The following is a 12182-nucleotide window of genomic DNA, read 5'->3' on the forward strand; positions in this document are numbered from 1 at the left end:
TCTATTAAATAGGAGATCGGCGGTTCAAATCCGCCCAAGACTTGCACTAGCAAATAATTCGTAGGAAAAAGATTCAATTCCTGGAAAAGAAAAAAATCTATCATTTTCTAAGGTAATGAAAATTCTACTCATCTTCCATGAATGAAAAAAAACTATTAAGTCAAGCAACTACAAATGAAATACGTGCTTGAAACAAAATATATAATTTTAAATCGAAAACAGCGTAAATAACAGGTCTTGTGGCTTAGCGGTTAAAGCTTCTGTCTCGAAAACAGGAAATTGATGGCTCAAATCCGCCCAAGACCTGCGATAGGAAACAGTTCGCAGAAAATAGAATCATTTTCTCCTGGAAAGAAAAAAATCTAGCATTTTCCAAGGTAATGAGAATTCTACTCAATTTCCAGGAATAAAAAAACTACGTCAAGCAACTACAAATGACATACATGCTTGGAACATACGTGCTTATAATTGACACACGTGCTTGGAGACTACAGTGCTTTTCTAGTAAACAGGAGATCGGAGGTTCAAATCCGCTCAAGACCTGGCTAGAAAACAATCAGCAGGAAAAAGAACTATCTTATTCCTGATCAGAAAAAAAAAATAGCATTTTCCAAAGTATCGAAACTTTCATTCACTTTGTGTTAATGAAACAAAAACTATAAGTCAAGCATTTTCAAATGATATACGTGCTTGGAACAAAAACAAATAACTTTAAATAGAAAAAATTGAAAGCAAAATATCTTGTGGCTTAGCGGTTTAAGTGCCTGTCTAGTAAACAGGAGCTTGGAGATTGAGAAAAGCCCAAGACCTGCACTAGAAAACAATAGAAATGAAAAAGAACCATCTTATTCCTGGAACAAAAAAATCTAGCAGTTTCCAAGGTATTCAAACTTCTACTCAAATTGATAATGAAGTCAAGCGACTTCAAATGACATACGTGCTTTGAACAAAAAACAAATAACTTCAAATTGAAAAAAAGAGAACCTGATAAGTGTTGTGGTTTAGCCGTTAAAGCGTCTCGTAAACAGCCAATCGGTGGTCCCCATCTGCCCAAGATTTGCGCTTTAAAACAACACGGAGACAATGCAAGCATGTTATCCCTGGAAAAAAAATCTAGCAATTCATAAGGTATAAGAATTTTAATATCCCTGGAAAAAACTACATGTCAAGCTATTTTACGAGACAAACGTACTTGGAAAAAAAATCGAACAAACTGACTCTGAAAAAAACTGTGCTATAGCTGCGCTAGAAAACAATAGGCGGGAAATAGAACCAACTTATTCCTCGAAAGAAAAAAATAGGGAAATTTCCATTTGAAGGTATAGAAACTTCCATTCATTTTCTAGGAACGAAAAAAATTAAGTCAAGCAACTTCAAATGACATACGTGCTTGAAGCAAAAGAACCCATTTTCTCAAGCTGAAAAAATGAGCCTTTAGGTTCTTTTGGCTTAGCGGTTAAAGCGCCTGTCTCGTAAACAGAAGATCGGTGATTCAAATTGCGATTCAAATTAGGAAACAAGCGACATCAGCCTGAATTGAAACAAATAATTGAAACAAACATACGGATTTTCATAATGAGCCGAAGCAACTTGGCAGATATTTTGGTCTAAGTGTTAAAGCGCCTGTCTAGTAAACTGGAGAAGGTGGTTCAAAGCCGCCCAAAAGCTGCACCACAAATTAACTGGCAGAAAATGTAACCATTTTATTCCTGCGAAAAAAATCTAGCAATTTCTAAGGTATTGAAACTTCCATTCTATTTCTGGTAATGAAAAAAAAATAAGTTAAGCAATTTCAGATTCACATCAGATACCTGCTTGGAACATTGGGTTGAAAAAATGAACCTGACAAACCTTGTGGCCTGGCGGTTACAACGGCTGTCTTGTGAACAGTAGATCGGTGGTTCAAATCCACCAAAGAACAAGGCTAGAAACCAATTCGCAGGAAATAAACTCATTTTATTTCTGGAAAGACAAATTTCTAGCAATTTCAAAAATTTGATTTTTCCTTCCTTGTCTGGGGATGAAACAATATTATAAGTCAACCAAATTCAGCCTGAAATGAAACACGTAATTTAAACAAATATACTGATCATTTTCTAATGAAACAAGGAAGCTGGCAGATCTTGTGGTTTAGATGTAAAAGCGCTTCTCTGGAAAACGGGCGCTAGAAATCAATTTGCAGGAGATAGAACCATTTCTATTCCTGGGAAGAAGAGAATCGAGCAATTTCAAAGGTATTGAAAATTCTACTCGAATTCTGGGAATGGACATACGTATTTGGAACATTAGGCATAACTTTATACAGAAAAAAAGAACTTGACAATTTTGTGGCTCAGCGGTTCAAGCCCTAGACTAGCGGTTTCAAAGGTGTTAAAATTTTTGTTGATTTTCTGGGATTGAAAAAACTGTAAGTCGAGCAAATTCAGCCTGATGAGAAACACATCATAAGTGACAAAATATATACGGATAATTTCATGAGGAAAAAGAAACCTGCCAGGTTTTTTGGCCTAGAGGTTAAAGCGCCTGTCTGGTAAACAGGAGAAGGTGGTTCAAAGCCGCCCAAGACCTCCGCTAGAACACAATTACCAAAATAAAAGAATCATTTCATTTCTGGAAGGAAAAAATCTACCAATTTCAAAGGTATTGAAAATTCTATTCGTTTTCTGGGAATGAAAAAAAAACTATAATTCAAGCACCCTCAGCTTCAAACGAACAACGCACTTTGAAGAAAGTTATGCATATTTTCATAATGGAACAAAGAAACCTGACAGGTCTTGAGGCTTAGGGGTTAAAGTGACTGTCTAGTAAACAAGAGATCAGTGGTTCAAACGCCCAAGACCTGCGCTAAAAATGAATTCGCAAGAAATTGATTTGAACTGAAAAAACATCTCCAAATAAGTTAAAATGTTTAAAAAAAAGAAATTTCAAATACAAATGCAACGAGTTATCTTTAATTAGAAGATACATTCACGGAAATTTTTACATTTGCCATTTTTTAAACAAATTTCGATAGATCCATATATTCAAGCTCCAAGTTTTAATCAAAATAATAACAATGTCATAATGGTGTGATGATTGCTTTCTCACTTATTTACGCTTGGTCTAATTTGAGCTGAGAACATTAGTAATTATTGGGACAACCGCGCTCCGTTGTTTCATAAAAAATAATTCAAGTATTGCACTGAAAAACATTTTTATTGGGACTCATTGTTTTCACAGGCTGCATTCAGTCAAAATACAGCGCTCAGATCAGGTGCACTTACGAATAAATAATCCTTGAGAGGTCAAATAACTCTTTGAAAAAAAATTTTCTCTTTCTAGTGTGACTTCTGTTTGAGTGCTTTTACCGGGATCCATTAATGCAAAAAAAGTTACTGCGATAGGGAAAAACTACAAAACAAGACAACGTAACTTAGAGTTGTTTGCTCTGTTTCTTTAAAGTTCTCATTCAGTTTGTCACAAATTAAAAGCTATTTGAGCCCATTGGTTTTCTTAGTTTGCTCTTGCCATTTCAAAAGGAAATTGCAATCAACAGACCATAGAAAAAACAGCAAATCCCATTGCTGACAACCTCAACTTAGATCTTAGACCTAAGGTGGAAAAGAAATAAGAAGACGACACATAACATTCGGCTGTGTCATTTTAGTCTATCAATTTCCTGTATTTATGACACTCGATCAGCTGTCAATTTCCTGCTAGTTGCATTATATTGACTAAAGAAAAAGATTGAATTTGGGATTTCATAAAATAACCTCACCATTGAGTAGCTATTATTGCTATCAGCTAAATTTAAGCTGTAATTGAAGTCTGTTTTAGGGCGGCGCAGCACGAAATTGACAGTCCACAAAATTTAAAACAGATGAGGCTAGACTTCGCCTAAAGAAGTAGCAAAAAAAAACTAAAATATTTTAGATGGAGATAAAGCAGCGCTTCGCGTACACAAGCAAAAAAAGCAATTAACTAGCATCGAATAAACAAGACTTCCCGTATCAGGGCAAACCCCTGAATGCTCTGACTGGCCGTTAACTGGTATCGAATAGTTTTTCGTTCACGAAAAATTGACAAGCTATGGATTTTAGGCTGATAATTTCAAATTTGATGCATTAAAATTTCAGTCGTGTATGGAATTAACAACACCAATTAGCTTGCCTCATTACAATTTGGTACGCTTTTGTGGTGCGGGATAACCCGAGACGCGTAAATAAAGCGCGCTACATTTTCAACATCAAAGAACAAAAGTTTCGATAGACTCCGTTCAGGTTATTATAGTGGTGAGCGAATGCGGCGTGGCCCAGGAAGGTCCAAGGATCCATCACCCGAGAGAGACATTTTTGAAAAAATCAACCCGAGCATATATATTCCTCACTTTCTTCAAAAGTCGGAGCAACAAGACTGCTCGTATATCAGGGCGAAGCCCTGAATGTTCCAACTGCACATAAAGGCCAATTCAAAGCTTTTTTGTTCAAAAACTGACTAATTAAGTTGTAAAAAAAGAAAAAGTTTATTTTTTTTCTTAATGTATTCCCTACACGCTAATGTGAACTAAAAAGGAATACATTTTGCGTCTGTCCTAATCAAAGGACCGAATAGTTTGCCTCAATTCACTTTGCCCGTTTATCCGTTGCTTTCGCGTGTTATAAGAACGTAACATTTCTCAAGTTAATTATCCTAAATTGGTCAAATTAGCGTTTTTCAAACACCCATAACTTTACGAAAAATGATCACAGGTAAAAAAAAATTTGCATTTAAGCTACGAGTAACAATATTTCATAGATGGTATACAAAATTTCCGTCAAAATATGATTGTTAGAAATTCGAAAAGCGACTGAATAAAAAATCACCACAAGCATAACTAATCCGTTTGAATAAAAAAAATCACCACAAGCATAAATAATCCGTCACCACAAGCATAAATAATCCGGGTTACTTTAACTCTCGTATTTTCTGTTACGATGTGTCATTAAATTATATTATATCTCGCAATAAAAAAACTTCACATTATATATCTTAAAATTTTGGCAAGTATAATTTTTGTTTGAAATTCGAAAACCCAGGGCAAACAATGAGAATACTTTAAAATATGCCTTCGTCTATCCCTTCATTTATCAAAAAAAAGATCATCGATGATGCTTAATTCTATCTAATTTTTTGATACTCGAGAAATAAGTTTTTCTTAAGTCATCAATACCCTCAAAATGGCATACAAAAGTGTGGCCGAAGACTGTTTTTCGGAGATTTGAGATTACTCAGATATAGGCAAAGCTGAGAAAAATTATCAATTTTGACTGTTTTATGGGACAAAAGAATAGTGGAAAGGAAGTTTCTATGCAATTTTATAAGTTTCCAATCAAAATGAGGTTCTATAATCAAAAATGACATATAAGGTAAAGCGATAAGCCCTAATGAAACCCTTTTAGAGTTTATTCGAGCTAGGATATTGAAAATTTCCCGGTTTTGAGGCAAACAGCATGGAAACTTTAGTCAATTCGTAGCAGATATGGGAATCGAACTCCCGGGATTTGTCGTGAAGGATGGGTGTGAAAGTAACATAGAAGAAAGCTGTTCAAAAAACTGTGCTGCGGGAATTAAGCAGACAAAAAAAACAGACGGACGGTAGTCTGAAAAAGCACCAAATTTGGTTGAAAAAAGGTTCCGGTCGGATTCAAACTACAAGCCTTTGCTTTTTCGATCAGGCGTGTTACCTTTACGCCAGATGCGCCAGGTGGTTCATTGAATTTATAATAAAGGAAGTATACGAGTGAGTCCGTGCTCTAGGAGGCGACTTCTGTGAACAATTTTGTTTACGGTGGAAAAGTCTAGTACGCGATTGCAATACCCTTGATTATCGCAAAGTTAAAAACACAAGCAAGTTATCCCAGTGTCGAGAAAAACTAGTTTACACTTTTTTGAGCTTCAGTTCAATTTCCAGTGAGTAAAGCAATGGCGCAGGCTTATTATTGAAGGATAAACCGTGAAAATTTTATTGAAGCCCTGAAAATTCAGTTTTACTTAAGTAAAATTAGTTTTCGAAGTTTTTTGTAGCGGCATCTTGGTTATTTTTTTTTTCATTTTCAGAAAAAAACTGTTGTCCAGTATTCCTATGTTACTATGACAGTCAAATATGCCTAAGTTCTAGGCTTTCGTTGTGATCATTTTATCACACTATACACAGAAAACGACTCTAATTTGAAAAGGAAAACTTTTTTATTATTTTTTTAAAGAATACGGTGAGAAAATTCTGAGCTATTTCCACAGCAACGTGCTTTCTATGTTTCAATTAGATAATGATTGCTATTTGTAGGCGCAATGAAACCAAAAACTACTTTAAACAATTTAAAGAGATTTGAGCAGTCTTGACTCCACTTTATAATTTCGTTACAAAATTTTGGTCCTCATACAAACCTTGGTCCTTATCTCAATAGAAACAAAGATGGTAACTATTCAAAACTCAAAGAAGCTTTAAAAATGGGTATGCGTTGTTTTTCTCAATCCTAACAATTTGATTTTGAAATTTACGCAATCGTAACACGAATAAACACTTCCGAAGATAATAAATCATAAGATGAATTTTTCTAATTTAACTTACCTGTAATCGGGTTTAGGGAAAATCTGCCGTGTCCGTCTCCGCCCACAATTGCATATCGCACCTGTCCATCAACGCCCTCATCGTAATCTACAGCAAACACACGCGTAACTAAAGACCCCGATGGTCTGTTTTCTGGAATCTTCGCTAACACATATTGGGACTCGTTTTGAAACTCAGGAGCGTAAACATTTTCATCGACGTCAGTAATTTCGATGACAACATTGGCAGATGCTGACAAAGGTTCCGTGGCAGAATCTCGAGCAATAACCGAAAGATTCAGCACTTTCTGGGTTTCATAGTCCAGGCTTCTGGCAAGAAGAATCACTCCAGTTTCGCTGTCAAGCCTTAACATATGATGGTCCCCAAAACCGAATGAATAGGAAACTTCACTGTCTAAATCAATATCAACGGCCTTCACTTGGACAATAAAAGCATTAATGGGATAATCTTCCGGGATTCGTAACTTGTAGTAGTCAGAGTAAAATTTAGGTGGATTGTCGTTAACATCCCTTACTGTAATGTTGATGACTGCGTGAGATTTCAAACTAGGCGTTCCATGGTCCACCGCTTCTATTTTGAAAACATGATAGCTTTTCATTTCACGGTCAAGAGCTTGGAGCTGGTACAAATTACCACTGTCTTTATCAACAGAAAAAAAATCGTTCTTAATCGGCAGGCTGTATGAAACTCTTGAATTGTCACCCAAATCGTCGTCAACAGTTTTGACTTGCAAAATCGGCTCATTTTGATAAACATTTTCTTTGATTGCAGCAACATAACTGAGTTGCTGATTTCCCGAGAATAAAAACTTTGGGTAGTTGTCATTCTCATCTAAAATTCTAATTGTAACTGAAACTGAGTAATTGTGATATGGTGGTGACAGATCGAAGGCAGTCAAGGTAAGATTATAAGAATCTTTAACCTCGCGGTCCAGCGGTGACAGAGTCTTCACGCGCACAAAGGTTGTCGGATTAGGATCCGAGTAGGTTATTGAGTTGTCGAAGTCAACTGTGAAACACGCATCTTCGTTTCCACTGCTTATCGAAGACGTAAGCATAGATGCAAACCCTTCATCACCATCGGCGCCCGAAGGAATAAATTCTGACATGTGAAAAGAAAGCACGGTTGTTCCAATGGGAATATTTTCCATTACTTCAAAAAACTTTTTCTTGTCAACCATTTCGATTCGAGGTTTGTTCTTGTTTTCGCAACATGGCTCGAATGGTGAAGACATGTAACTGTCGCGCATTTTTGTTTCTTTCTGTTTCGCTTTCTTCATTTCTTCAACTTTTGATTCAGCGTTTGAATCTTCGCAATGAAGATAGGATCCAGCTTCCAAATTGACCTCAATGTCGATTAAGAGCGGCTCAGAATCAAATAAATCGTCAGATGCAACGACTAAGACTTGATATTTAGTTACTTCAGTGAGGCGATAATCGTTCCATTTAGGCGACAGGCCGAAAAGACCGTTTATGGAATTAATTTCGAAAATTTGGTCTTCGTTTCCCTTTATAATTTTGTAGCTTACAGGCGTTCCATCGGGATCAACAGCTTCAACATTAACAAGAGTGGTAGCTTCAATATCGAATGGGATCTTAACTTTGCATGATTTATCTTTCATCAGGGGTTTTTCGTCATTAGTGTTGTAAATTAGAATGGAAATTAATTCGTCTGAGGCTCTTGAAAATGGAATACCTTTATCTTCAATGCGAACATAAAACTCGTATAAATTCGGCATAGTTTCAAAGTCTATTTCTCGTATGGCTGCTATCGAGCCATTTGGATATAAGTAAAATGGTATGTTGTTTTCCTGATAGCTTCCGAGCATTTTGTAGAAGAAACGAGATGTATCAGATGTTCTATGTACATCGCTGTCACCGGATGTCAGAGAACCTATTATTGACCCAGCAGTCACTGATTCATCTATCGAGAAAGAAGTCTTTGTGGTTACAGGAGCATGATTGTTTTCGTCAATTACATTGATAGAAAAAATAGCGATTTCAGATTTTTGCGAACCAAAGTTGGCTTGATCTGTAGCGCTAATATTAAGATAATACTTCCAGTCTAAATGATGCCATAGAGGAGCTGATTTAAAAAGCCACCCGTTATCTGGATTCAACCAAAACATATTTTCATCGTTTCCTGATAAAATATCGTACTTGATTTTAGAATTCTGTCCAATATCTTTGTCATATGCGATAACTTTGAATAATGGAGTGAAGGGCGGAAGCACTTCCTTGCACTTGTGGCTTAAGTCACTTTGAAAAATTGGCTTATTGTCATTTGTATCTATGACGTGGACAGGGAGGTTGTACAAAGTGTAGCGCGCTGGGCTTCCAGCATCCGTTGCCTCAACTGTTAGGTTGTAACCATCCGGCATATCTTCTCTGTCCAATGAATGCGCAATTTTTAAATCCCAAAAATTCGGATCGTTTTGACTTTGAATTAGTTCAAAATGACCCATCGGGTCACCTGAATAGATCCTAACATTCCGAATCTCTCCGTTTACTCCCCTGTCATTATCGTTCACTTTCAGAATAGCATATAGGCTTCCTTTCAAGCCATGTTCTATAACAGCAGGCAGATGAGTAAGAGTAATTGTGGGTGCTTCAGTGTTGTTTTGCTGGACGTGAAAATGAATAGTTTCCCTTGAACTGGTATGTGAAGCTCCGGGGTAATTTTTCTGTCCTCTGTCGTCAATTATCACCTTGAGATTCAAATCTGGTTCTCGTTTGAATGAAAGTGGTCGAACCAATTTAACCTCACCAGAGTGCGGGTCCAAGAAAAAATTATTCTCAATGGGGTCAACAATCGTGAAAAACAATTCGCCATTTCTCCCTTCATCGGAATCAACTGCACTAATTTTAAAAACTGAGCTCCCCACTTCAGTACTTTCATATAAATTAACGTGAAAATTATGATTCAGAAAATAAGGTGGATGATCATCAACATCAAGAACATTGATAAAAATCTTTGTGGTCTTGACAATTTCCTGGTGACTTGATCTGAGGATCGCTTGAAGTGAAAAAACATATGAACTAGTCCGTTCTCTGTTAAGTGAGCTTGAGCTAGTGGTCCCGCCTTTCGTTCTTATTAAAGCGCAGACGTATGTTCCAATAAATTGCTCCTCCACCTTGAAAATTTCCGATCCACCATGCACTTCTTCCTCAACCAGTTTGAAATGTACTTCTTGATAATTTTGAATGTTCAGTTCAATTTTTCTGTCGCCTTTACAATAAGTTTTGGGTCCGGCATTTTCCTGAATTCGAAGGTGATATATGGGATGTTGAAATTGCGGCTCGCTGGACTCCAGGACACCTCCACCAGGAGCAATAAACACAAGGAAAAAAGCTATTAGATGAAGCATTTGATAAATGCTTTTTCAGCCAGGTAAAAATCTCTACATGGTGGGTTTTAATTTTTCAGATGTAAAAATTAAAGTTGAGTAACTGATAAATCAATTAGTAAGTTCAAAATTATTAATAAAATATTGTCCATTTAATTTTTGAATAAAACGCCAAATGAGGGCGATCAATCTCAAAACGAACAAGCTTTCTTGCTTTTGCGTGATTCGAATTCATGATAAAAAAAATTCAACAAATATTTTTTTCGTAAACTACTTTTTTGGCAAAATTTTTTTTTTCACACGTGCAATGTAGTTGATGTTTTTGCCTTCTGATTTCTACATTTTGAAAGAGAAAAATCTATTTTTTTTAAAGTAAATCTCCGGGTGAAGGCTTTTTTGTGCCCCCACGAGAGTTAAACCACGTCATGAGTCAACAACAACGGACGGAATCTCAGCTACCAATTACTAATGAAGTGCTGACGGAGACAAAATTCAGAAATGCGCTAACAGCAAACAAATCGACGGCAGAAACAAAACAAATCCAAATAATCAAAATCATTCCCCCGATCTCGAGAGAAATTGTAAAGTCAGCTGAAAATCTGGCGCAGGCATATCGAAGTTGTGCTTCTGATATACTGAAACAATTCCCCGCAACAATGCAACAGAAGATGACAATCTCAAAAACAATAACTGTGACAAAAGATGACCGCAAACTTCATACACTGACAATTATTGCTCCCCCCGAAGCAGAGCAATTCATAACAAGCATCGAAAGCGAAGGAATCATTCTACTTAACAGGACGGTATTTCCCATGGGATGCTTTCCAAGGGCTCATAGACCCAAGAACAATCACCCTAAACTAGCAAAAATCAAATTGTCGAATTTGCCTTGTGTATGCAACTATATCGCAGCGAAATTAATTCTCCAATTGCCAGAAGACATAATTCAGAGCCGCATATTCCAACGTGAGACCTGTATGGTAAATGAACTTGGTCAGTATGTTTACATAGGAAGAGCAATTTTAGAAATGAAGAAGAAGAAAGAACACCTGACTTACTATACAATAAAAGCCGAGGCATCAGTATAGCAAAGTGTAAATAATAAAGTTGTTAAAATTCATTGGTTACATCAAACAAAAACACAACATCAGAAAACAAGCAATAAACAAAACAAAACAAAACAAGTTCGGTTACAGTTCAGAAATTGGTTGATTAAAATATATGAAGTTACGGATACTAAAAAAACATCAGTTTTAAGAATTAAGAACGAGCTGGTATTAAAACTTTACAAACAATTTTACAGATAGTCCAAACATACAGCGTATATACAGAGTATATACAGATTCTCTTTCAAACAATGTGTGAAAAATTAAACTAAAATAAAACATATAGAACTAGCAAAAACGGAAATCACGCCACGTATTTGTATTTGTACATATTGGACTGTTTCTCAATTCACTCACGTAAAATTCTTTCAATTTTTTCTTGAATCCTGTTCTCGATTTTTCTAAATTGCGCAAAATTATGGGCAGTGAATTCCATTTTTTAGAAGTCAAATGAAAAAATGATTTTTGTAGAGAAGCGGTTGAACAATGTTTGTCAAAAATAATTTTTTTCGTTCTTTTGTTGAGCCTATAATTGGCAGTCGGTAGTCTCAATGTATTTTGAAAAGCCTTCTTTTTATTTGTAAGATATTGGTATAAGTATGTTATACACTTTAGCTCAATTCTTTTCTCGATTCCAATGAACGATTTGCTAATGCGAAGAAGGGAAGAAGATTTAAATTTCGATCTGAAATATGTTCTTTTTAACGCCCAGTTCAACTGTCTCTCTAGAGATAGCATCAAAGTAGCATTAATTTGTATTAAAAATTTTGCTGAATAATCTAAATGTGCCATTCTGCCAGATGACACAGCACAACTTTCCGGCGACGTAAAAAAGAACGACTAAAGGCCTTATTGATGAAAAAGTATTGCGAAGGAGGGTCGGAATATTCTAGAATTTTTATTTTTAAAATTTCGATTGGAAGAAGAGTATTTCTCAGAAATACGAAAAACGGCCATTTTGACTGAAATTGTGACGAGATTCAGAACAACGACAGATATTGTGAAAAACAGTCGTACCAGAGACGGAAAACACGAAGCCTCTGATCGTGGCAACAACGCACGATAAGACACTTGTTAACAGATATTGGTGGAGAAGGAGGCTTGAGTGGGGGAAGAAATACACCACGGAACCCTCCCGGGACAC

At 36.2% G+C, this 12182-nt stretch overlaps 3 protein-coding genes across 8 annotated transcripts in view; 1 reads left to right on the top strand and 2 right to left on the bottom strand.

The window, feature by feature from the left end:
- The window catches only part of LOC134839350 (protocadherin Fat 1-like), a 216854-nt gene extending 206812 nt beyond the window's left edge, over nucleotides 1–10042 (bottom strand). For all 6 annotated transcript variants that reach the window (XM_063854866.1, XM_063854865.1, XM_063854868.1 and 3 more), the window contains exon 1: nucleotides 6587–10042. In XM_063854866.1, the coding sequence (XP_063710936.1) occupies nucleotides 6587–9953 (3367 nt within the window). In that variant the 5' untranslated portion in view covers nucleotides 9954–10042. The remainder of the gene's footprint in view (nucleotides 1–6586) is intronic.
- LOC134840457 (adenylate kinase isoenzyme 6-like) overlaps nucleotides 1–12182 on the bottom strand; it is a 478618-nt gene that overhangs the window by 378813 nt on the left and 87623 nt on the right. The window lies entirely within an intron of this gene.
- The window catches only part of LOC134840454 (calmodulin-lysine N-methyltransferase-like), a 525993-nt gene that overhangs the window by 321610 nt on the left and 192201 nt on the right, over nucleotides 1–12182 (top strand). The window lies entirely within an intron of this gene.

This window comes from Symsagittifera roscoffensis, chromosome 2, assembly GCF_963678635.1.
Source record: "Symsagittifera roscoffensis chromosome 2, txSymRosc1.1, whole genome shotgun sequence".
NCBI lineage: Eukaryota > Metazoa > Xenacoelomorpha > Acoela > Convolutidae > Symsagittifera > Symsagittifera roscoffensis.